Source organism: Aethalodelphis obliquidens, unplaced genomic scaffold (assembly GCF_003676395.1).
Source record: "Aethalodelphis obliquidens isolate GAN/ISIS:26980383/991018 unplaced genomic scaffold, ASM367639v1 scaffold1, whole genome shotgun sequence".
In the NCBI taxonomy this organism is placed as follows: Eukaryota; Metazoa; Chordata; class Mammalia; order Artiodactyla; family Delphinidae; genus Aethalodelphis; species Aethalodelphis obliquidens.
Genome location: NW_020837945.1, coordinates 94749292 through 94776539, shown reverse-complemented (window position 1 = coordinate 94776539; position 27248 = coordinate 94749292). Strand labels below are relative to the sequence as shown.

At 43.2% G+C, this 27248-nt stretch overlaps 1 protein-coding gene across 2 annotated transcripts in view; it reads right to left on the bottom strand.

Annotated features, from left to right (window-relative positions):
* TNIK (TRAF2 and NCK interacting kinase) overlaps positions 1-25763 on the bottom strand; it is a 415220-nt gene extending 389457 nt beyond the window's left edge. For both annotated transcript variants that reach the window (XM_027111864.1, XM_027111873.1), the window contains exon 1: positions 25367-25763. In XM_027111864.1, coding sequence (XP_026967665.1) covers positions 25367-25423 — 57 coding nt within the window. In that variant the 5' untranslated portion in view covers positions 25424-25763. The remainder of the gene's footprint in view (positions 1-25366) is intronic.
* Positions 25764-27248: the final 1485 nt, after the last annotated feature.

Genomic DNA, 27248 nt, shown 5'->3' with positions numbered 1-27248 from the left:
TGTGTCATGTGACTTGCCTAAACTCATCATCAACAACAGAAAAACGGAAGCCAAGGGACTGGCATAATCTATTCCACCCCCTCTATGCTGGGGCTGGGGAGGGGGTCCACTCCCCTGAGAACACGGGAGGGGTAAAAACCGAAACAAACTCAGAGTTTTGACAGCAAGAAAGGAGTTGGGAATGGCTGATAGGCTGGTAATCAACAGTGTCTCCCACACAGAGTTTCTGGTTTTTAACAACTAGATGTGAGGTGGGCTGTTGGTTTCAGACACATTCTCTATCAAGTTAAGAAGAATCCCCCTATTAATAAGACTAATAGGGAAAGTAAGAGTTAGTTTAATAAGAGTAGTGTTTTTTGTTTTGTTTTGTCTTTAAATCAAGAATGACTACTAAATTTTACCCATATCTTTTATGGCAGTTGAAATAATTCCAGAGTTAATATCCTTTGGCCTACTAATATGTTGTATTCACAGATTTCCTGAAACCGAAGCAAGGATATTTTAAAGCTTAAAAGTTTTCAGTTCCAGGGACTTCCCTGGTGGTCCAGAGGTTAAGATTCAGTGCTTCCACTACTGGGGGCACGGCTTCGATCCCTGGGCGGGGAACTAAGATTCCACATGCCACGCAGCACAGCCAAATTAATTAATTATTTTCTTTAAGTTTTCAGTTCCATACTGATTAGCAATTTTTAGACTTTCTCATACAAAGCAGGACACATACACTGCTGCTTACTAATAAACAATGCTTCGTACACGTATGATTTTTTTCATATCCTATAACAGAAAAACTGGAGAAAAAGACTGGAGTCAGAGGGTGGCAAGCAGGAGAGAAAGCTTGTTCTGGGGTGGGGATAGCAAGGCAGAAGAGCACAGGAAAGATGCAAAGGCTACTTCTAAGGAACAACCCATACTTCATCCACATCAATGTTTTGTATCACTGGCACTCCCACCACAGAATCCTTGTGAATTTCTTCAAGGTATTTCAGCTCCCTGGACATCTCAGTGCCCATCTTATTCCACTTCCCCCACATTCCTTGCCTCTACACAACTAACCATCCACCCCAGCGCTCCTAATGAATATATCTATTTTTCTATCTGTCTCTAACTCTCACTTTGGGTTTCTTGAGAGCAGAACCTATACCTTGTGAACCTACCTACATACACCCAGTTGCTTTCTCTGCTCCAGATTCATAGTGGGCTTTCCAATTATTTGAAAAAATGATGCTGGTATTGAATGTGTTGAATACTTTATCATGCATTTATAATATGGCAAGCACTGTCCTAAGTACTTTATATGAAATACAGTTTTTTTATTTTTTAATTTATTTTATTCAAGAATAGTTGATTTACAATGTTGTGTTAACTTCTGCTGTAATATTTTTTTTAATTCTTACAGTATTCCTAGGTATAGTATTATTATCTGCATTTAACAGGTGTGGAGAAAGCCTAGTGAATTTACACAACTTGCCCCAAGTTGCAAAGCTTTTAAGCTGTAGGGCCAGGACTCAAATCCAGAGTCTGATCCCTGATGTAACCTCTAAGCCATTCTGCTTCTTGTGACTCTGAAAACAAATGAGATAAGCCCAAATTATGTCATGGTCACCTCTCATACAGGTTACTCTCCGTGGAACTGCCAAAAATGTTCTGGTTGAATTCACTGCCAAGGTGTCATCTGGAGAATCCTAACCAGATGCCAGGGGCCACCCTCATTCATTGACACTCCCTGATTTTAGAAGGACTGAGAACAAGTTGAAGATTTGACCTTTCCAGCACACACTGCATCGGAATAGGCAGTGGATCCACTTCGCCATCCTTTCCCATCCTCACACAGAGCCCTTGGTGCACCTGCCCCCTTGGGATCACTCGGCCAGGTTCTTAAGAATCTCAACACACCTCAAAAAGAATGAAATCAAGTGCGGCTGTATACACGCCATTTCCCCTCTCCTATTTTTTTGTTTTTTTAATTAATTAATTAATTTTTTGATACGGACCGTTTTTAAAGTCTTTATTGAGTTGGTTACAATATTGCTTCTGTTTTATGTTTTGGCTTTTTGGCCACGAGACATGTGGGATCTTAGCTCCCTGACCAGGGGTCGAACCTGCACCCCCTGCATTGGAAGGCGAAGTCTTAACCACTGGACTGCCAGGGAAGTCCCTCCCCTCTCCTTTTATTACTGCCCCAAAGCCTATAAAAGCTTAGAATCTATTAATTCTATGTTTATAGCAGGAATTTCTACTGATTATTACCCGAGAAAGCAAGAGTCAATTTAATACACTTGATTTCAAAGATTCTATCCAATGATGCCAGGCTCCATTACAGTCATATCGGCTAATTACTGTGAAGTGCAGCAGTCTGCATTTGTAAAACAAAAAAGTATCCAAGCTGAACAGGCAATACCCGGTAAAGAACATGGAGACATGGGGATAGGCTTGTTGCTGAACTGTAATCTGCAGACCTGATGGGAAAAGCTCCCCCTCTAGCTTGCTCTGTTCGCTGAATGCCAGTTAACTGCCATGGGCCTTATCCCCCTACATCTGTAAGAAAGGGACCACAAGACCCAGAAAGCACTCACTAAAGCTAATCAATATTTAGAAGTTGAAAATAAAACAAACAAAATAGACGGATTTCAGCACAGACAAAGGAAAAGAGCTTTTTTCTTATGCCCCCAAGACTTAGTTCTAGGCTAATACCTCTCTGCTTCTGGGATGCTCTGGGATTTATAGCTGCATGAGATACTCAAGCACCTTAGCCAACGAAGAATAGCTCAGTCCTTCCTTCTGTCCCAGAGCAGACCAGCCAAGGGCAGAACTCTCTCCCACAGCAGTCAGTCAGTGAGTCTACTGCCAGGGTTGGCCCCATCATTCCCAGCTCTTATTAGGTAACTGAAACCCCTCATCTGCTGACCACACCAAGAGGCAATCCTGGAACTTCATCTGATGCCCCTGGGTTAGGGAGAGAATCTTTCTCTTTCATACACTTCTCCAAAGTAAGCTTAGAAGGTTTCAGATGACTTCATTCAGCAGATATCCGAGTGGCCACAATGTGCCACAAATGACAGGTGCTGAGGAAATCCAGGGGATGGACACCCAGCTGATTAGGAGCTAGCTATCCAGTACCACGATGTAACACAATGTCCTTTACCCTGCCTTCCTGCTAGTCATTGGTGAAGCTGCCCCATGTGCAGTGCCTTTTAAAGTCCATGGAACAAAATAGGGACTATAATTGCTGTACATTCACTGTGACTTGTCACCAATAAAAATTCACTGGTATCCCATTTACCGGGCCTGTGCTTATAAAGAGGTTTATAGTCTGCTGTGTTAATGAACCACTTTAAAGTCTGAGAGGAGATAGAAAAGCAATAATTAAAGGCCCTTTCACCATCTCAAAACCCCTTTCTGCTTCTTCCCACTGAACTTCCTAAAGACCCTAGGAGGGTTCAAATAATGGCAACATTAGGTCTCACAGCTGCCTGGTACGTGGGTTTTTCAATATCTTTGGAGCCAGTGCACTTTCTTAAGGTTTCATTTCCCAATATCACAACTTCTCCTCTTACAGGCGAAAAACACTAAATGGTAAAACAAGTCCCCTATCCATTCGGTGCCCAGTGAAGCTGCAGGATCCAAACAGGCTAACCCCAAGAGTGTGCCCATCAATGAATTATGTGATAGGTATAATAAAGGATACAAATGTAAACCAATTAATTAATGTTTTTCAACATCAGACCGACCTGAGTTCAAAACCAGGCTCCATCATTTTCAACAAGTCTTTTAACCTAAGCCTCAGTTTCCACATCTGTAAAATTAGAAGAATAATATAGTACATATCACAAAAAGCATCAATAAGACCAGACTTTTATAATAATTAGCCCATGCTTCATACATGGCAAGTGGTCTAAAAAGGTATTAGATCTTAATATTGGTATTACTATTATTATTATTATTATTATTATATAAATCGTGTTCCAGATCAGTGTCAGGTGCATCCACGTGTTTGTGTGACTTGGAACTCGGTACCCTGACTACATCACGTCTGGGAACTGCAAAGTTGAGGACCAAACCTCTGCCCTAACCAAGGCCAGCATGAGCCACCAGCCTGCGCCACCTGCCTGCCAGCCCCCGGCTCAACACCTGGCACAAGCAGCCACCAAACGCTAAACCTCCGCTCCGTTTCCACTGGTTTCATGGCCATTCCAGCCTGTATCCCAGCTGCTCAGAAGGAGGGGTCGTACTCTCCCCAACCTCACTGGCGCATACCAGACGGTACAAGCCTGTACGCTTCTCCTTACAGGTTTCCTACGCAGAATATGATCGTGTCCACGGCTCCTCCTCTGTCTCTGTTTGAGATCAAGGCCATGCCAGCCTGGGGGATGACCACAGTGATAATTGGCTCTGAGCCCCCTCCCAGATCTTCTATTTCTGGGACATTCCCAAGCCTCTTTCCTTTCCCACATCTCCCAGAGGCTGTTCCATGGCTATAGTGGCTACTGTCATTTCCAGCAACTCATTCCTCTGTGACAAGTGACCCTTTCAGTCCCCCACTGTCACCCCTAGAGCTCAGCTTCTCTGGTCTCACGGATCCCTTCTCTCAAGTGATCACAGCTCCTTTCAGCTTCTCATCTTCCTTGAATCTCTACCCAGATACCAATGTCATTGAACTTTATAAAAAGTAGCAGAAGTCATGTCTAACTCTTCTGAGTTGAAATTTGAAAGACGAATAGCTGTTAATCACAGAGTTAGGGACTTCCCTGGTGGCGCAGTGGTTAAGAATCCACCTGCCAATGCAGGGGACACGGGTTCGAGCCCTGGTCTGGGAAGATCCCACATGCCGCGGAGCAACTAAGCCCGTGCGTCACAACTATTGAGCCTGCGCTCTAGAGCCCGTGAGCCACAACTACTGAACCTGCATGCCACAACTACTGAAGCCCGTGGGCCTAGAGCCCATGCACCATAACGAAGAGTAGCCCCCGCTCGCCGCAACTAGAGAAAGCCCACGCGCACCAACGAAGACCCAACGCAGCCAATAAATAAATAAATAAATGTATTTAAAAAAAATCACAGAGTTGATGGAGCAAAGATGGGGGTGGGGGGTTCCCAAGCAGAAGAAGCCACAGCCTACACTCTTCCATCTTTCAGCTGGACTGTAGCTCTTGTGTCCCACCACTGTGTCCAGGGCCATGGCATTGCTCCTATCTCCTAGTGGGTGTTTAATGAATGAACAAGAGGTCTAAATCAACTAGCAACTAGCAACCACGGTCTGTTACAGTTTCTTAGAATGCAGACCACACACATCTGAATTATGGGAGGGCCACAGAGGTACAGATCTGTGGGCCCCCGGCTTAACTACTGAACTAGAACCTACAAATGAAAATCCCTCGAATAGGTCTCATGCATTCCTATGGACTGAGCTGGAGCAGTGAACTTCAAACTTCTGGTCCTGGTACCCTGTAAGAAATACATTCTACAATTCTAAGTTGTGACCAGATACACACATATACAATACAGTACATGCACAGTAATATCTGTCTACTCCATTCTAATAAATTCTTTTCCAAAGCTGGCTGTAACCCATTGAAGTGACTCCACAGCTCATTGCAGTTTGAAAATCACTGGGTTAGTGTGTAGAGAGGGAGTGGTGACTGCTGATATTGTAAAGAAGTGAGGAATGGTCAGATCATAGAAGGCCTTCCTAAATTAAAGAGTTTGGCCTTGGGTTGTAAGGCTTGAGAAATCATTTCATTGAGAATTAGATATGAGAAAAAACAAAACCTAGGTCCTGTCTTTGTAGAGATTACAGTCTCCTCTGGGGGAGGGATGGGAAGACAGATTATCTGTCAACTGTAGGGACTGGAGGAGAAGTCAGGCAGAGGGACCAGCACAGGGACTAGGCGCGGCCTGAAACATTTTGAAAGTCGTTCAGTACGGAACGGTTTCAGACAGGAATACAGGAGTCCCCACTTCTCCACAGTTTCAGTTTCTGTGGTTTCAGTTACCTGCAGTCTACCATGGTCTGAAAATATCAAATGGAACATTCCAGAAATAAACAATTCATAAGTTTTCAATTCTGCACCCTCTGAGTAGCATGATGAAATCTCGCCGTCCTGCTTCATCTTGCTGAGGCCTGAATCATCCCTTTGTCCAGTGTATCTGCCCCTTAGTCACGTGGTAGCCACCTCTTTATCAAATCAACTGTCACATTATCACAGTGTTTGTGTTCAAGTTACCCTTTCTACTTAATAATAGCCCCACAATGCAAGATTAGTCATGGTGGTCATTCACATCTGCCAAAGAGAAGCCATAAAGTGCTGCCTTTAAGTGAGAAGGTGAAAGTCCTCAACTTAATAAGGAAAGAAAGCAAATTGTATGCAGAGGTTGCTAAGATCTATGGTAAGAACAAATCCTCTACCTGTGAAACTGTAAAGAAGGAAAAAGAAATTCATACTAGTTTTGCTGTTGTACCTCAGACTGCAAAAGTTATGGCCACAGTGTGTGATAAGTGCTTAGTTGAGATGGAAAAGGCATTAAATTTCTACAACAAGATATTTTGAGAGAGAGACCGCATTCACATAATTTTTGTTTCAGTATATTGTTAGAATTGTTCTATTTTATTATGATTTTTATGTTTTCTTTCTTTAAATATTTATTTATTTATTTTTAGCTGCGTTGGGTCTTTGTTGTTGCGCGTGGGCTTTCTTTAGTTGCAGCGAGCAGGGGCTACTCTTCATAGCGGTGCACGGGTTTCTAATTGAGGTGGCTTCTCTTGTTGCGGAGCATGGGCTCTAGGCTCTGGGCTTCAGTAGTTGTGGCATGTGGGCTCAGCAGTTGTGGCTCGTGGGCTTAGTTGCTCTGCGGCATGTGGGATCTTCCCAGACCAGGGCTCGAACCCGTGTCCCCTGCATTGGCAGGCAGATTCTTAACCACTGTGTCACCAGGGAAGTCCCCAGGTGCCTTCTTAAAAACAGTTACAACCCAAGCTACACCTTCAAAACAAACATGTTATGGCCAACACGAATCCCTGGCAGAGGCCTTCCAGTACCCCTCCTGCAGGTTCAACCCATTACGTTCAAAGTATAGATGATTCTTTTTTTTAATTGAAGTATAGTTAATTAAAGATGTTGTGTTAGTTTCAAGTGTACAGCAAAGTGATTCAGTTACACACACACATATATATGCTTATTTAAAAATTAACAGCAGCAGCTACCTTTTTTTCTTTTTTTTGGAAGATTTTTAATCACAGTTTCAATTTCATTACTTGTGATTGGTCTGTTCATATTTTCTATTTCTTCCCGGTTCAGTCTTGGAAGGTCATACCTTTCTAAGAATTTGTCCATTTCTTCCAGGTTGTCCATTTCATCGGCATAGAGTTGCTTGTAGTAGTCTTTTAGGATGCTTTGTATTTCTGCAGTGTCTGTTGTGACTTCTCCTTTTTCGTTTCTAATTTTATTGATTTAAGTCCTCTCCCTCTTTTTCTTGATGAGTCTGGCTAAAGGTTTATCAATTTTTTATTTTTTTATTTTTTATTTTCTTGCGGTACACGGGCCTCTCACTGTTGTGGCATCTCCCGTTGCGGAGCACAGGCTCCGGACACGCAGGCTCAGCAGCCATGGCTCACGGGCCCAGCCGCCCTGCAGCATGTGGCATCTTCCTGGACCGGGGCACGAACCCATGTCCCCTGCATCGGCAGGCGGACTCTCAACCACTGCACCATCAGGGAAGCCCTATCAATTTTGTTTATCCTCTCAAAGAACCAGCTTTTAGTTTTATTGATCTTTGCTATTGTTTTCTTTGTTTCTATTTCATTTATTTCTGCTCTGATCTTTATGATTTCTTTCCTGCTACTAACTTTGGGTTTTGTTTGTTCTTCTTTCTCTAGTTCTTTTAGGTGTAAGGTTAGATTGTTTATTTGAGATTTTTCTTGTTTCTTGAGGTAGGATTGTATTGCTATAAACTTCCCTCTTAGAACTGATTTTGCTGCATCCCATAACATTTGGATTGTCGTGTTTTCATTGTAATTTGTCTCTAGGTATTTTTTGATTTCCTCTTTGATTTCTTCAGTGATCTCTTGGTTATTTAGTAACGTATTGTTTAGCCTCCATGTGTTTGTGTTTTTTACGTTTTTTTCCCTGTAATTCATTTCTAATCTCATAGCGTTGTGGTTGGAAAAGATGCTTGATATGATTTCAATTTTCTTAAATTTACCAAGGCTTGATTTGTGACCCAAGATGTGATCTGTCCTGGAGAATGTTCCGTGTGCACTTGAGAAGAAAGTGCAATCTGCTGCTTTTGGATGGAATGTTCTATAAATATCAATTAAATCTATCTGGTCTATTGTGTCATTTAAATCTTGTGTTTCCTGATTAATTTTCTGTCTGGATGATCTGTCCATTGGTGTAAGGGAGGTGTTAAAGTTCCCCACTATTATTGTGTTATTGTCGATTTCCTCTTTTATGGCTGTTAGCAGTTGCCTTATGTATTGAGGTGCTCCTATGTTGGGTGCATATATATTTATAATTGTTATATCTTCTTCTTGGACTGATCCCTTGATCATTATGTAGTGTCCTTCCTTGTCTCTTGTAACATTCTTTATTTTAAAGTCTATTTTATCTGCTATGAGTATTGCTATTCCAGCTTTCTTTTGATTTCCATTTGCATGAAATATCTTTTTCCATCCCCTCACTTTCAGTCTGTTTGTGTCCCTAGGTCTGAAGTGCGTCTCTTGTAGACACCATATATATGGGTCTTGTTTTTGTATCCATTCAGCAAACCTGTGTCCTTGTGTTGGAGCATTTAATCCATTCATGGTTAAGGTAATTATCAATATGTATGTTCCTATTACCATTTTCTTAATTGTTATGGGTTTGTTTTTGTAGGTCTTTTTCTTCTCTTGTGTTTCCCACTTAGAAAAGTTCCTTTAGTATTTGTTGTAGAGCTGGTTCGGTGGTGCTGAATTCTCTTAGCTTTTGCTTGTCTGTAAAGCTTTTGATTTCTCCATCGAATCTGAATGAGATCCTTGCCGGTAGAGTAATCTTAGTTGTAGGTTCTTCCCTTTCATCATTTTAAATGTATTGTGCCCCTCTCTTCTGGCTTATAGAGTTTCTGCTGAGAAATCAGCTGTTAACCTTATGAGAGTTCCCTTGTATGTTATTTGTCCTTTTTCCCTTGCTGCTTTCAATAATTTTTCTTTGTCTTTAATTTTTGTCACTTTGATTACTATGTGTCTCAGTGTGTTTCTCCTTGGATTTACCCTGCCTGGGACTGTCTGAGCTTCCTGGACTTGGGTGTCTATTTTCTTTCCCATGTTAGGGAACTTTTCAACTATAATCTTTTCAAATATTTTCTTGGGTCCTTTCTCTATCTCTTCTCCTTCTGTAACCCCTATAATGCAAATGCTGTTGCGTTTAATGTTGTCCCAGAGGTCTCTTAGGCTCTCTTCATTTCTTTTCATTCTTTTTTTTTATTCTGTTCTATGGCAGTGAATTCCACCATTCTGTCTTCCAGGTCACTTATCCGTTCTTCTGCCTCAGTTATTCTTCTATTGATTCCGTCCAGTGTATTTTTCATTTCAGTAATTGTATTGTTCATCTCTGTTTGTTTGTTCTTTAATTCTTCTAGGTGTTTGTTCTTTAATTCTTCTAGGTCTTTGTTAAACATTTCTTGCATCTTCTTGATCTTTGCCTCCATTCTTTTTCCAGAATGAGGTCCTGGGTCATCTTCACTATCATTATTCTGAATTCTTTTTTCTGGAAGGTTGCCTATCTCCACTTCATTTAGTTGTTTTTCTGGGGTCTTATATTGTTCCTTCATCTGGTACAAAGTTCTCTGCCTTTTCATCTTGTCTATCTTTCTGTGAATGTGGTCTTCCTTCCACAGGCTGCAAACTATAGTTTTTCTTGCTTCTGCTGTCTGCCCTCTGGTGGATGAGGCTATCTAAGAGGCTTGTGCAAGCTTCCTGATGGGAGGGACTGGTGGTGGGTAGAGCTGGATGTTGCTCTGGTGGGCAGAGCCCAGTAAAACTTTAATCCGCTTGCCTGCTGATGGGTGGGGCTGGGTTCCCTCCCTGTTGGTTGTTTGGCCTGAGGCGACCCAGCAATGGAGCCTACCCGGCTCTTTGGTGGGGCTAACAGTGGACTCTGGGAGGGCTCACGTCAAGGAGTACTTCCCAGAACTTCTGTTGCCAGTGTTCTTGTCCCCACGGTGAGCCACAGCTGCCCCCCGCCTCTACAGGAGACCCTCCAACACCAGCAGATAAGTCTGGTTCAGTCTCCTATGGGGTCACTGCTCCTTCCCCTGGGTCTCGATGCACACACTACCTTGTGTGTTCCCTCCAAGAGTGGAGTCTGTGTTTCCCCCAGTCCTGTCGAAGTCCTGCAATCAAATCCCACTAGCCTTCAAAGTCTGAGTCTCTAGGAATCCCTCCTTCCATTGCCGGACCCCCAGGTTGGGATGCCTGACATGGATCTCAGAACCTTCACTCCAGTGGGTGGACTTCTGTGGTATAAGTGTTCTCCAGTTTGTGAGTCACCCACCCAGAAGTTATGGGATTTGATTTTATTGTGACTACGCCCCTCCTACTGTCTCATTGCGGCTTCTCCTTTGTCTTTGGATGTGGGGTATTTTTTTGGTGAGTTCCAGCGTCTTCCTGCCGATGACTGTTCAGCAGTTGGTTGTGATTCCAGTGCTCTCGCAAGAGGGAGTGAGCGCACGTCCTTCTACTCCGCCATCTTGACCCAATCTCTCACTTTGAGCCTATTATGACTTATTGTAGTTAATCTCTTATATGCCTAATGTATAAATTAAACTTGTCATAGGTAGGTGTGGATAGGCAAAAAGATAGTATACATAGGGTTCGGTACTACCTGCTGTTTCAAGCATCCACTGGGGGTCTTGGAATGTATCCCCCATGGATAAGAGAGACCTACTGTAGTTACCCTAGTCCTGGCTCCAAAGTTCTCCTTTCTTTGGAAGCAGAGATAAGTTATCTGGGCCTCATCCACTTTATCTTGAAGAAAATTATTCCAGTAACAATTATAAAGCTCTAGAAGGGATGACATGAAGGTAAGTAGACAGCAGAAGATAGGACCAGAGTCCCCATCCCTCAAGGTATTGAAGAGAAGGACTTCCTAGAAATACCAGAGTAACCAGACTGGGGAATTTGCCCTCATAGTGTATGGAGCTGGTCCAACTATGAAGTAATGTCTCAGGCATATTACATTTTAACAGCTTTATTGAGGTATAATTCACTCATGTTACCACCATCCAATTTTAGAACATATTCTGTTTCTTCAAAAAGATCCCACATGCCCATTTGCAATCACTCCCCGCTTTCTTCTCCAGCCCTAACCAACCAGTAATCTACTTTCTGTCTCTATAGCTTTACCTTTTCTGGGCATTTCATCTAAATGGAATTATACAGTATATGATCTTTTGTGTCTGGCTTCTTTCATATCTATGTTGTAGCATGAAGCAATACTTCATTCCTTCTTGCTGCTCAAGAGTATTCCATCATCTTCCACCACATTTTGTTTACCTCTTCATCAGTTGCTAGACATTTGGGTCATTCCTACTTTTGGGCTATGATGAATAATGCTGCTATGTACAGTTTTTTTTGCCTGGACATATGTTTTCATTTCTCTTGGGTGGATATTCAGAAGTGGAATTGCTAGGTCATATAATAAATTTATGTTTAGCTTTTTCAGGAACAGCCAAACTGTTTTCCAACATGGCTTAACCATTTTACATTCTCACCAGCAACATATGAGCATTCCAGTTTATCCACATTCTCAAGTATATTCTAAAATCCAGATTCACATTTATTACAGCATGAAGCAGAGCCTGAATAAGGTTGGAACTAGCATCTCTGTGAACTGGGGAGTTCCCGTGGCCTTGTAATTTATTCACATTCCAAATTTCACTGAAATTTAGAAAAGAAATGATCAGAGATGTTCTTTTGAAACATGCTTGAAATCATTTAGTATCAAAACACAATACCAAAAAAAAACTATATAGACCTAATCATAGAACATTTGACAAAAATATTTGTCAAAGGGGAGTTATCAAGAACCATGACAAATGAGAATGTGTTTCCCACACTAAACAGAGTTTCCCAGGGGACTAAATCTTAACTGTCAATCCTACAAACTAGCAGAAACTTGCAGAAGGCAGCAATCACAGCCAGGAACCCGAAAGAAAGTCAGGGAACGATTTCTTTAAATCTGATGCAACTTGCATTGTATCAGGTGATGAGCTGCAAAGATGAGACCCTGCTTCCAGCAAAGAAAAGAAACAGACGTGGCCTAAAGGGAACACAGAAGAGTCACAGGAATGCCCCTGCTGCTTTGAAAACCCCAGGTACCTCTTACAAACATACTGTACTCACAAATTAAAAGAGGGGGTGGGCACCCAGAGGACTGGCAAGAGCTTTGGTTCAGAGACCACAGAGGGACACCAAACACTTTCCACACACACTTTTCCTATCTAGAAAACAACCCCCACTGTCTGGGGCTTGGATCTCTGTCTCTCTAACATTTTACTTAAAGTGTCATATAAATTTCACTGAATGTGTGCGATCTCCTCTCTTCACCTACAGGTTTCCTCCTTTGGAGGCACCCGTTTTGTTCCTAGAGATGAAGACCTAGGAGGACCTATGCTAATTACCCGCTAGCACTCTTTCTGGTGCAATCAGCTAAGTGGAGGTTTAGGTACCCAGCTGGTCAGGTTCCAGGAGATTTCCCCTGCTAATTTTCAGTCATTCAGGAAAACAAAGGAGTAACTAAGATTGGGTTACCATGATTTTAAAGAAACCCCGTTCCTCCTTCCCTTCCCCCTGCCAAGATGTGTAGACTTCTGTATTTCACACTTTTACATCTGTTCTTCTCCAAAAATAAAAGCTGTTTATATTCAAGAAATGCTGACTACAATACCAGCATGAGTTACATCTTTGAAACACTCACAGAGAGAACATACATATTGTTCCCACCAAAGAGCATGTGCAGTTTCTTCCCAGAGCAGCACCTGGGGATAAAACTGCAGGAGAGCTCAGCAGTGCTTTTATTTATTTGTTTGCATGGAAAGAAAACTGTATTCTCTCTGACAGGTGCTAGAGTTACCAGTTAAAGAAAACAGAAGAGGGGGTGGCCTTTTAGGAACAGCAAACGCTTGGCTCTGACCTTATGAAACATAAGACTACCCAGTCTCTGGCCTCTAAGAGAGTCTTAGGCGTTCAAATAGAAAACCACAGCACTCCCAAACTTAAAGGACACTTTCAACCGTGCAAATGGCTGCAAAGAAGCCATTTCAAATTCACAGTTTCCCCAGAACATAAGACACCACCAGTACTAGAAACAAAACTGTCCCAAACTTGGTCCCACATAGAACACCTTGAAAAATGCAATTAATTCACTCCCCCATCTAAAGAGTAACTAACATTTCTGATTTAAATGCTGTACAATTCCCTTATATTTTAATAATATTAAAACCTCTCCTAAGAAAGTTGGATATGTCCCCCTAATTGTCAATACTGCAAAAAACATAATCATCTTCAACCAGATTTTTTTTTTTTTTTTTTTTTTTTTTTGCGGTACGCGCACCTCTCACTGTTATGGCCTCTCCCGTTGCGGAGCACAGGCTCCGGACGCACAGGCTCAGCGGCCATGGCTCACGGGCCCAGCCGCTCCGCGGCATGTTGGATCCTCCCGGATAGGGGCACGAACCCGTGCCCCCTGCATCGGCAGGCATACTCTCAACCACTGCGACACCAGGGAAGCCCCAGATATTTTTTATATCCAGTCTACCGATTATTATCTAACCACATCTTTCTCCTTTAAAAATAGATGTTCCAAGAGGGCTCTCTGAATTCAGTTTTTCAAAAGCATCTTCCCCAGCAGTGAGTATGAAATAAAATGTTGATACATGCTCATTATCAGGTTGTGTACAAAGCTGCCTTAACAACCTTAAGCGTCATCAACCTTCCCCCAAATAAAAAGACATGCACTATAAGCAGTGTGTTTATCTAAGAACTGTAGATTAAATAACAACATAGGGCATCTTTGTGGCTAGGTCAGAGATGTTTACGGATTGTTGTTACAAGGAATGTCTGTGGGATTTCTCTGTAAGGAAATCCTCTAACCTGCTGTCTAGATTCCAAACGTCCATTCCATTTTCCAAGCCTCAAGAAATAAACAACCCAAAGATTTCAGACTGCAAACAAAAGAAGGGATGAAAGAGTTTGTGAATACAACTCTTTTTTTCAGCTTCTAGGCAAATGTCAGCACCTTCTGGGGCTTTAAAGTGAATCCCTACAGATCCATAGGGAAAAACAGGAAATTAACACCAGAAGGATGCATCTTCTTGATCACGGAGATGGGGCTTTTTCTGGCCCCTGAATAAACTTGCTAAAAAAAAAAATAAATGGCAATGCAAAGAACAGTCCAGGATTATCAGCTGAAATGGTATCAGGTGACACTCGATACCATTTCAAGTATTCCCCTTTCTTTTTTTTTTTTAACATCTTTATTGGGGTATAATTGCTTTACAATGGTGTGTTAGTTTCTGCTTTATAACAAAGTGAATCAGTTATACATATACATATGTTCCCATATCTCTTCCCTCTTGCATCTCCCTCCCTCCCACCCTCCCTATCCCACCCCTCCAGGTGGTCACAAAGCACCGAGCTGATCTCCCTGTGCCATGCGGCTGCTTCCAACTAGCTATCTACCTTACTACATTTGTTAGTGTGTATATGTCCATGACTCTCTCTCGCCCTAAGTATTCCCCTTTCTTACGAACAATTCATACACATAAAATATTAGTGTGAAGTTTTAAAGTCCACATTCTTAAAAGTATGTGCCTTCCACAATTTGAGGCCGTAAGCCTTAAGAAAAAGTTGCAGTTACCTTACATAAATGACTATTTCCTACTCTGCAACATTGTCAGGCAATGTTGAAGCTGCTGAAACGAGGATCTCACTTTGAGAACCACTGTTTAGGCAATTAGCCTGTCAAGCAGCTCTTAGAAAATCACAATGCACAGGATCACATTTACTGAGAATCAACCAGCCGCAGAAGCCTCTTCTATCTACTGGATAAGCCATGCTAGTCCTTGCTCCAAACACTCTCAAAATTGCCAACACAGGACGTACATGCAAGAGGACAATACACAGACACATGCCCAAAACAGCAAGAAATCATTACTATGGTGAGACTAAAGACGTTTCATTTCTCCAGTGCGTTTCTTTATGATGTACCCTACTGCGCAGTTTAATGTATTTTTCTCAGATAGAAATTACTAAACCACAATGCATAGCCGTTCTCCCTCTCACTACCCCACTTCATTTCACTTACTAACGGGAGTTTCATCTGAGGCCAGGGCACAAAATGTGGTGGAGGAGCCCATTTTAAAGCTTATTTATATTATTAATATTTTAGTGTCTGTAAGGACCAAAGCCATGATCAACACTCAGTCCTTAATGGTCAGAAATCAAACAGAGGCATTGATAAGGTGCAGATATAATCTAAACCTGCCATCAGGCTGAACAAAAGGATGCGCGCAAACAGTCCAACAGACGCCCAAGCTCTAACTCTCCAATTATTGCATAGGTTTTTAAAGCATTAACTTCAAATGCACACTTTTCTCATGACCCTGTTCTGGATTTAAGTGCATTTATATCCAGATTATAATCAGACAGCGTATTTAATTAGATATTGTTTGCAAGTACTTTGAGATATAAAGTGCTCTATAAATGCTAAATATTATTATTTAAATACAGTTTGCAATTACTGCTTACAACCTATTCCACCCGCCACACTGCTATAATTGGATTACAGGAAGCCCAAAAAAAAAAAAAAACCACCTAGAAGTAGAAATGATGAAACCATGTGCACGTGAAGCTCAGATTTTTACCCTAGGTATAAATAATTCATAGGCATTTTAAATGGAGGGTTAGGTTGTAAAATCTAGTGAGATCAAGGCAGTTGGCCTCCACAAGACTGAAAACCACAAAGTTATGTTGATTTTATAAGTTTCTTACTTATAAACCGGGTGGAAAGTAGACTGTGGTCAAAAACACAGGGCTCTTTACTCTTCTAGCTGCCAGCTCCGTCTTCCATTTTCTCCATTCTTATCTTAAAATATCTATATCTGTCTGAAAAAAAGCGTAACTCCAGATTTTGATTTTAATAATTATCTGGCAGATAAAAGCTTGCGAATGGCTCCTGTTCTAACATGTCTTCCCATCTTGCTATCTTCTGTGATAATCGCAAACTCAGTGGTCTTCAATTCTTAAAAAATGGAAACCTTTCAGCCTGATTCCACATGCCTTCCAAACACACTTGTTGGATACTTCTCCAAAGAGAAGGGCAGATTAAACATAAACGTACCTTATATACAATGTAAAAGGAAACCACTGCTAATCGCAAAATGGTTCACATTTTATGCTTTCAGGTTTTTAGACAAGAAAAAGGACAATTAACATGCTCTAAGCTGATCTTGGTTATTTAAAAAACAAAATCACAAGGGAAGAAATATTTTGGAAATAACACTTAAAACACAACTATGCTCATCAAAGAGATCCTGTGCCCCAAACGAAAGTCTTCTGGGAAATCTGTGAACCCAGCGAGATAATACATCAGATAATTCTGATGTCATGACAAGGTCAAATACTGGCCATGTGAGTTACTATGGGCACTGACTTTAGGGTAGGTCAATCGTAAGTTCGGCCATTTAGAAGCTTTATGACCTTTGGTAGATTAATTGATTTTTCCAAGCCTCATGCATTCATCTGTACACTTACCTCACAGGAAATTGGGAGATAATTTGACAATGTCAAGAACCTTAAAGATCATTTATAACTTTCACTGTAAATTGCACTTCTAAGAAGTTATTCAAAGGAAACAGAGATGTATACAAAGACTTATGTATAAGGATAAATAATGTATAATGTATAAAAATAATGTGTACAAAGACTTATATATAAGGATGTTTGATTATCAAAGCACCATCTGCATGAGTTGAAAAGGTGGAAATAGCCAAAAGTTTCATCAGTAGGAATTGGTTAAATATATTATGATGCATCCCCACAGTAAAATGCTAAGTGGTCCTTAAAACATATGATTAGAAATTTGAACACTGACTGAATGAAGAAATTAAAAATTACATTTCTTAGGCATGATTATGGTATTGTGGTTATGTGATTTTTAAGTTTATCTTTTAGAAATACTGAAATATTTACAAGTGAAAAGATAGGATGCTTCAAAATAATATGGGAGAGGAAGAGGATGGGGGTGTAGATAAAATAAGATTGGGTACAAGTGGAAAATTGTTAATCTGGGGGCTCATTACACTACTCTACTTTTTTAAATAATTTTATTTAGATTTAATTGACATTCCATAAATTCACCCTTTGGAAGTATACAAGTGATTTTTAGTAAATGCACAGAGTTGAGCGACCATCACCACGACCAGGACACGAGCAGTCTCTTCCTACACCCCCTCTCCTCCAGCTCCAGCAACCCCTAATCTACTTTCTGTCTCTATGGATTTGCCCATTCTGGACATTTCATATAAATGGAATTATATAACATGGGGCCTTTTGTGTCTGGCTGCTTTCACTTAGCATAATGTTCATCCATGGTATCGCGTGTATCAACACTTCCTTTCGTTACTGAATAATATGCCATCTTAAGAATACAATGCATTTTGTTCATTCATTCATCAACTCATGGATGTTTAGGTTGTTTCCCCTCTTTGGCTATTATGAATAATGCTACTAAAAATACTGGTGTACAAGTTTTTGTGTGGATATATGTTTTCAATTCTCTTTGGTATATACCTAGGACTGGAATTGCTGGGGCACATGGTAACACTTTGAGGAACTGCCGACCTGTTTTCCTAAGTGGCTGCACCATTTTACATTCCCACCAGCAATGTAAGAGCATTCCAGCAATCCATCTACTTTTACGTAAGTTTTAAGCTCCCCATGATAAAGAATTTTTTTAAATTTTGCCATAGAAAAACATTAATAGTATGGAAAATGGCTGATTATTACGTTTTTAAAAAAAAGGTTGTAGATAATATATACAACATAATCTTAATTTTTTTAAACTATTCATTTAGCTATGTGTAGAAAAAACTACTAAGCCATATACCAAAATATATATGTGGTTATCATTGGGAATCATGAATTCTTTTTTTTTCTCCATTTTCCAAGTTTTCTGCAATGATCATGCATTGCTTTTATAATGAGAACAACAAAAAGCTTTTTTTAATTTAAACATACTTTTAACAATTCAGCAGTCTTTGCTCCCGTTCCCAACCTACATTTTCCAGACCCTGGAACCCCAGAGGTCATCCTGGTGGGATTCCTAAGAAAATCAAAAATACACATTGCCAGGCTTCCCTGGTGGCACAGTGGTTGAGAGTCTGCCTGCCAATGCAGGGGACACAAGTTCGAGCCTTGGTCTGGGAAGATCCCACATGCCACGGAGCAACTGGGCCCGTGAGCCACAACTACTGAGCCTGCCTGTGCTCCGCAGCAGGAGAGGCCGCGATAGTGAGAGGCCCGCGCACCGCGATGAAGAGTGGCCCCCGCTCGCCGCAACTAGAAAAAGCCCTCGCACAGAAATGAAGACCCAACACAGCCAAATAAATAAATAAATAAATAAATTTATTTTTTTTAAAAAAATACACATTGCCTTCATGAAGCTTGCTGTCTAGTAGTAAATATAAGCCAAGACAGAAAGTTCTGAGGTCTAAAAAAAAAGTTATGAGATCAGTTCGGAGAGGATTTACAAGTGAGAGGGCTAATTTCTATCTGAAAGGATCAGGGCAAATTTGGTGGAAAAGGTGGCATTGGAATGCTGAGTGCTGGGGTAGTAGGTACAGAAAAAGAGAATAAAGTAGGTCACCCCCTAAAGAGCATCCATGGGGAGAAGGAAGCTGTTCCCTATGGCAAGTGAGAAGGAATGGTCGTTAACTGCAGGGCATGGGGCGGGGCCCAGCTGAATTTTAACTGGTCTTGAAGTAAAGAGTTTAGTCTTTGTTCTGTAGACTGTGAGGAGTCGGGGAAGGCCGTGAATTAAAAATACCCAGACTGGGCTTCCCTGGTGGCGCAGTGGTTGAGAATCTGCCTGTCGATGCAGGGGACACGGGTTCGAGCCCTGGTCTGGGAAGATCCCACATGCCGCGGAGCAACTGGGCCCGTGAGCCACAACTACTGAGCCTGCCTGTGCTCCGCAGCAGGAGAGGCCACGATAGTGAGAGGCCCGCGCACCGCGATGAAGTGTGGCCCCCGCTTGCCACAGCTAGAGAAAGCCCTCGCAAAGAAACGAAGACCCAACACAGCCAAAAATCAATTAATTAATTTTTTAAAAAATAAAATAAATACCCAGACTGAAACTGTGCTTTAGGAAGACTAACGTGGCTGCAGTGCACAAGGGAAACTGGCCAGGAGAAGGCTGGAGGCAAGGGGACCCAGGCAATAGATATTAAGGAAAGATGTTTAAGGTTGGGGTAAGATAAAATGTGTTTTGAGAATTTCCAGGCACCCCCTTGAGATAAGTAGAGGCAGCCTGGGCATGTAAAAAAAGTGGATAGAGAATCGGCTTTCTCTAGAGGGAAATCAGCTTCCAACCAGAATGGAAGAAATTATAAGCAGAATTCATCCAACATTTTCTATTTAAGTCCTCCCTCTCTCTCCGCTAGGAACCTCATATTTCTATGTGCAGAATAACATTTCTTACAAAACTATCACCCAGATTTTCTTGGAATTCTCAGCACGCTGCTAGTTCAGGCCCTCTTCTCACAGAGCTACTCCCCCCCCCCACAGAAATGGAAGAACCAACTGAACATGAAAGCATCTTTCAGACACAAGTTATCCCAAATTCTATGAGAAACGCAGACTCAGACTGATTCTGCTCAGCTGGTCAGGGCTGCCATGACTTGATCACAGTAGCTCAAAGCTGGGTGGGCTTTAGAACCACTATCACTGAAAGAAGGAATGGCGTAGAACAAGAAGGGCACGGAAGATTAATTCCAGGGCAGACAGAGACACAGAAAGAAGAAAGGGCCAACCAGCAAGACTCAAAGTTACGAGATTTCAAAGAGCCTTACTGATAAGGGGGGAAAATATGATCTACCCATAAAAGAAAAGTGTTGGGTATTCTTTCATCAACAAAATATTCCATGACCTCCTAAGTCAATAATTTGGCAAACAGCAAACCATGACTTATATTAGCTTTTGTACAAAGATTACTCCAGTTAATAATGAACACTGAAAATGATTACACATATTTCTCTGATGTTCTGATAACTACCACTACACCCTATTTTATTATGAGGCAACGTCATGGCAAAGAAAACACCTGTTTAATATCTCTAAAAAACAGCACATATATCTAATTAAAAAACTTGTGCTATTATCATTTTAAGATACCGTTATCTTAGCAATTCATGCAACGTTACTAAATTCTCATTTAAGACCAAATTTAATTAATTGCTCTGGGGTAATGAATTACTAATGTTGCAAGATTTCTTGAAGCCCATGAGACCTCTGACCAGAAGGTTTTAAATACTGGACTAGTAGTGTATCATTTCAGGCATCCACTCCCTGTCCCACCTCACACACACACAAACTTTGAAAAGGCACAGGCACAATATATGTGTTTTTATTTGCATAATGGTTAATCCATAAAGAGGAGAAAAAGTCATTAAAAAAAGAAAAGAAAAAGTTTTTAATGAATAATGCTGATACTTGATACTGGTTTAGAAATATGCTAATCTCCAAAAAGTTTCTGGGCTGAACTCACCTCGAGCAAAGGTCAACCCAGGCCATCAGAGGGTCAGACAGAGACCATGAAAGGTCAACATAAGGCCATACTGATACATTCAAAGGAAAAAGTACTATTAAAAAGATGCACGACCTTCTGATATCTTTTTCTCAGGATCATTTTCTGTTACACACAATCATTGGGATCAAATGTTGGTGGAATCAAGTTCCCCATAAAATTCTATTTAATCATGGAATAGCATATCTGTGTAGTGCTTTACAGTTTTCAAAGCACTGCCATAAATACTTATTGATTTTTGAAACCTGTGTATGAGGAAGGCAAGCAGTTGTGATCATTCCCATTTTTGAGTTAATTACGGACAAAGGACTGATCCAAAGTCACAGGATTAATAAGACATGGACACAGAACCCAGTGCTCAGTCCACTCCATTAACTCATTCATTTATTCAACTAACTGGGACTATGGACTCAGAGATGAACGAGACCTAGCCTCTGGCCCCAAGGAGCCCACAGTTTAGTGAGCAAGTAGAAAGAAAACCCCATACCATTTACAATACAAACGTAAAAAGCATAGCAGGAAGAATACATGCAAGTCTTCCAGATGAGGTCAACTCTTAAACCTAGGTTTCAATGGAGAAGAAAAATATCTAGGCCCAGCAGGGAGTGAGGGGTAGAGGGAGAAAGACAAGCAGAGGTCATCCAATTCTGTTCAAATAGAAAAGTGAGTGTGAGTCCTGGCAGAAACTTAAGAGTATGAAGTCAGCAGCGGCCAATCTTGGCCTTGATTGCCTTACTCTGTGGGCCCAGCCACGGTGCTCAGATTCAGATGTATGCTAATCTCCAAAAAGCTTTCTGGGCTGACCTCACCTCCTATGCAATAAAGCATACTGGTGGCACATTTCATTTCTTTTAATACTGTCATATCTTGAAGGAAGAATGACTCAAGCCCTGCATCTGAATGAGTAGATTGTTTTCTATAGCCTATGTATGTACACACACATTTCATACACCCACATGGATAGTTTATATCCGTAAAACTATGTAGAATATAAGTATCCACATAGATTATAGAAAACATACATAGAACTCTATAAACCTTGCATGCAGAGACATCTGAATAATGTGTATGTCTAGACCAACCCCTTGAGATATGTTTAGATGGAAGAGGGTTACGGAGAGAGAGGTTACCATGCAGGACAACCATCTGTCCTAGATGATTCAGACAGTCATTTGCCTGCAGAGGAGGAATTGAAGGGGTTGGACAAGATGAATTCCAAAGATACTTTAAAGCTCCATGGTTTAATGTTTTATGAGCTTACCTGCATGAAGCAGTTTCTCTATTTTTGATAAATAAAATGCCATGACCCTGGTGAAATAATTCCTCTCGGCCATTTTTTTTGTGCTCAGGCAGAAAATGTATTACTGATATCTGATTCAGCCACAGACAATGTGACTTAGAGCACTGAATGAGAAGTCAGGAAACCTATATCCTCTCCCCAAACCACCCTTCTCCCCTCCCCTACTCACCCCACCTCCAAGCAGGGAGAGGGCTGTGTGACCTTGGGCAATACACTTGACCTCTCTGGGCTACAGCTTCCCAGGTATTAAATGAAAGGAGTGGCTAAGTGTTCAACAATTCTCTTCCAGCTCTAAATCTATGAAATCATTCCTCTCCCTCAAGACTTAGTTCTCCACAGCTCTAAAAACCAGGACTAATAAAACTGGATTCAGATCACCTCTTTTCTAACCATCCTCTCTTTTCTTACTTTTTAAAACCATCCAAATCTTGCATAATTTAAGTGATCAGTGCTTCCCTGGTTGCTCTGGTTTAAATTATGCATTGTTGCTATTTGGGGAAAATTTAGACTGGGTCCAGTCTGGGATCACTGGCTGAGAACAATAAGCCCCCAAAGTGAGAAAGGATAAAGGCCTCTCCAGACAGGATCTGCTTTTAACGCATTGAGCACAGAGTTTACAAAAAGGGCATTGATTGTGTAAAGAGCCACCAAAACAGCAAGGGACTGGTAAGGCTGCAGTAAATTCTCCTAGATGCCACTGACCTTGGCTGCATTTCAGGGGTCAGGCATTCCCCAGGAAGTTCTCAGCAGGCAGGCTTTCCTGAGGATTTAGGAACAAATGAGACCTCTCATCTACATGAGCCCATCTCTCTTAATCTGAGAAAAAAGAAAAAGATCATCTGCCCTCTGATTTGTGGAGATGACCTCTGTGGCCTTTGGACTCAGCTCCAGGCCTGCACAACTCACCCACCACAAGACTGGTCGCAGACCCCTGACCTCTGGGAGGCAATTGTCCCCACATCTGCATTTAAGTCCTCCTGCTAGCAGTTCCCCATCTCCTGGGCTAGCTGGAAGCTGTATCCCTCCCTCTTTCCACACCTCCTGCAGGCAGAAATACAGTGGCAAAGCACTAAAACCCAAGCCACAAAGAGCAATTTCAGTGAATTGTGCAAAGATATCTTTTCAAAATACTGATCTCCCAAGCGCAGATCTCCCAGGTGTGAATTGAACTCCAGGTCGGCCGAGGAGCCCTTGTGGTTGCTCATAAGCTTGCAAGCTCTGGGTATCTCTGAAAACCTTCCCCAGGAAAAAGCCCACAAGGGACACCTCCAGACCAAGCCCAACTACAATCGTATAAGAGCGCTATCCATTAGAGAAGCAACGTTGAGATTCCGGCTCAGGGAAATCGCAAGACTTGCCCATTGTTCAGACTCCCATCCCCCCGCCCCGTCCTCCTCCCCAGCTTTGCCACTTTTTCTCTACCCTGAAGTCTGGGCCATCCATCCACCTGATTAACCCGCTGGCAGAAACTCCCAGCGCAGAAAGTAGGGCAAATGAACACACACAGTCAGTAAAGCAGGAAGCCACAGACTTGGCCAAAGCACCCACCCCGTTACCAACCTCCACCCCCAGCTGCCCAGGGGGCAGCGGGTTCTGAATGTGGCCTTTCGGCGCCAGGGAAATAGCTTACTGTAATAACGCATGAATGAGCTTTTGCTACCCAACTATCAAAAAAAGCCATTTCAAATGGCATCTCTGCTCCTTCTCAGCCCCTTGGCTGCCTCCCAGAAACCTCACCTCTGAGATGGAAGGATTAAGGAGAAGGGGAGGGGGAGTTGAAAAGAGGAGGGTAGGTCAGGAGAGAGAGGATTAACGAGACTAAAGAAAAAGTACCACTTTGACCATAAAGGTAGTTCTTTAAAATAACAGTGAAGAAGGCAATGTCAAGGCAAGTACTGAAGATTCAGGTATACAACCCCAAGATTTAGCATCTAACAATGTATTCTTCAGGAGGGCGTGGGAACTTCCAAGCTTCACCTATCCTGCCTGTCTCTGTGTTGATAGCCACCATCAGTTCGGTCTCACCGACCCTCCCTGCCTCATGTATATACAATCGCTTTTTTTAAAAAATTTATTTTTAGTTCAAGAGAGGAAAAAGCCGTGCTAGCCCCAATCCTTCTCAGACCCCCGCTGCTGCTGCCACCCACACCCCTCCCCCCCTTCCAGGCAGGCAGCATCTAATTAACATCTCAAGAAAGCTCTGCCCCCTTCCCCGAAGGAGTGTGTTGGGCTTGGGGGGTGGGGAGGCGTCGAGGCTGCACTAGGATTCCTGGTATTCCGATCTCAAAACAACAGCAAAATGGATTCTATATCAGTGATGTCTTAGTCAATACAATGAAACGGCGTCTGAGGCAATTCACGTGAGGGTAAATGCAAACCAGGGGGTCTGGAGCGGGGTGGAGGTAGGTGCTTTACAAAGGACTAGCCACAGACACAGAGAACACACACACACACACACACACACACACACACACACACTCACACTCCCAGGAGTTCCGGTCTGATTGGGGAAAAGCAGAGAACACATCCCTTTCACCTGCTTAAGTTCAGCCATAAAACTGAAATGTCACAGCCACAAAGTCAGAAAGCACAGGCAGGGCTGAGTTAAAACGATAAATAAAGGTGAGCGGCAGACCTGCGTTTAAGAGAGCGCTGAGAGGGAGTCGGGGCGCCGACGGCAGAAAAGGGGGGGAAGGGGAGGCAGTTGCCAGCTACAAGACCAGCATAGCAATAACTGCCCCCTTGGAGCGGCAGGTTCGGCGTCGCGGGGACAGCCAGGCTCACAATGTCATCTAGCAGGTAGCTGGAAAACGTGAGGGACCAGTGCCTTTATTCGCGCTGTTGTTATTCTTTTTGCAGAAAGGGACAGTGGGGTCTAGAGCCTTGGCACTAGACGACTGCCCGGGGCTTGTGTACATACACACGCACGCACACACACACGAGCCTTTCATTTTAATGCTCTTACACCGGTCTACGATGAAACTGGCATAAGCTCCACGAGTTCTCAGGGGAGCTTTGGCTGCCACCAAAGGAGGACACGTACCGCACAGCCCCTGCTGTGGGTGCTTAGCCAAGAGCACCTCAGCAACCCCCGAATCTAAACGAGAATCCAGGTTCCCTCGCGTCGCATTCGCCCGCCTCTGCCTACCAGCCGAGCCCCAGTTCCACGCACCAAGCCCATTCACCCTGACCCAAAACACTGGAAAGAAATCAGAAAACATGTTCCACTCACCCTCAAAGCCGAGAGATCGATTTCATCCAGGCTGCGAGCCGGAGAGTCGCTCGCCATGTCGACTTCTTCGCGGGAGAAATGGACCAAAACCACCCCGAAGATTCCCCGTTGAAAATTCCACCTCGGTCTATTTCACTCGCGTCCTCATGCGGGTGTCGCGCCAGAGGCCCGGGGCCCAGCCTCCCCCGCCCACCCCGGCCCCACAGCGCCTGATCGCGATCCTCAGCGCGTCAGTCCGCCGGCTCCGGGAGCCCAGCCTGCGCGGATCTCCAAGCCCGGAGTCGCGGTGCGTGTGGGCTGTGCGCCCTGAGCAGCTAAGGGCGCTGGGGCTGCGTGGGTGTATTTAAATGGGACATGCTTCTTTGCTTGTGCGTGGATGGCGGCTGCATTGGCTGTTATAATGAGACACATCAACTCCTCCACTCAGCTGGGGGGGTGGGGGTGGAGAACCACACAGAACTGTCTATCACCGCTTCCTGGGAGGGGGAAAGGGGGGGGGGGGGGAAGAGGCGGAGGAGGCGTGGTCTCCTACTGGGGAGAGGCCGCGCTTCCTGACCCGGTCCCTCTGCACCAACGTGGGTGGGGGAGGGCGCGCAACCTTTCAGCCCAGGTTTTGCGGGCTAATCGGGCTGGATCTAAAGAGCTGTTCCTGAACCCTGCCGTGCTTATCGTAGGGACAAGGGGACTTTATTTTTGTGTGTCCAATTCTTGCGCTGCAGCAAAATGGCCCTTCAGTCGCATTTTGAGGGGTTTTCGGCAGGGTTCAAATGCTCCAACGTTGAAAAAAAATCCGGAGGGAAAAAGAAAAAGAGCGACGCCCTCCCTCCCCCATTAATTATTTGTGGGGCTGGAGTAGCGCGGGCTGCTGCAACCGGTGCATATAAGGACTTGTGTGCAAGGAAGGGGGTCCGCCTCCAGCCGCGGAACGAATGGGGGAGAAGCGCACTCGCACCGGGCGCCCAGATCCCCGCTTCGGCAATTTGCAGCTGCCGCTGGGTCGGGTCCTCCTGCGGCCCCCGGGACCCCGCCTGGCAGTTATCGAGGGCCGGTCACTCGCCGCCTCCGGGCTGGGAAGGTTTGCGAAAAGCGGGAAAGCTGGGAGCTCTGAGCTCCCTCTTGGCCTCGCCACACCCAAGACCTACCCGTACCGCAATTCCCCCACGGAAACGACCGAACTGAAACGAGGATTGTTCTCTGGGTGCAATGGCTTGAATGCTTCAGGTAATTCGGAAGGCAATACTGGATAAGGCAGCACACGCCGCCTCAGGACACTGCATCGTCCTTTCCGGCAGTGTTTCTGCTGCTGACCTACCCAGATTGATAGAGAAAGTTTGGCTGGCGGATAAGATGCAACCCAGAAGATGTACGGCGTGAGAGCGATTTCACTCCACCCGTATTCTCATTTATAGGCTGTACGTTTACAGTGGTAAACCTGACATTCTGTAATCTGGAGTGTCAAGTCACTTCCCCCAGCCTCCTCGCACAGCCCTTCCTGTCCGGCCTTGGCCACGCGAAATACATAGGATGAAACGCTAAAATTGAACTTTTCTCGCAATACAGCAGTAGCTTCGAAAGCATTATCTGCACCTCTGTTAGGATGAGAATTTTCTTCTGGCCAAGTGTCCTGAGGGTTTTTTAGTCGTGTGGTACGAATATCAGCTTCAGAACAATGCTTTTGAATGAATGAACAGAACCCAATGTAGTTAGTTCTTCAGGACTGCAGACGTTAGGGGACTTTCAAACAGCATTCGGTATGCGGTCTGCTGTTTTTGTTAATAATATTCCATTTATTTATATGTATCGTGCATCATGAAACTTGAAAATTGTTCCAACATCTCAGTGGCCATAACAGTTTAGGAGCTTTTGCCATTAAAACGTCAAA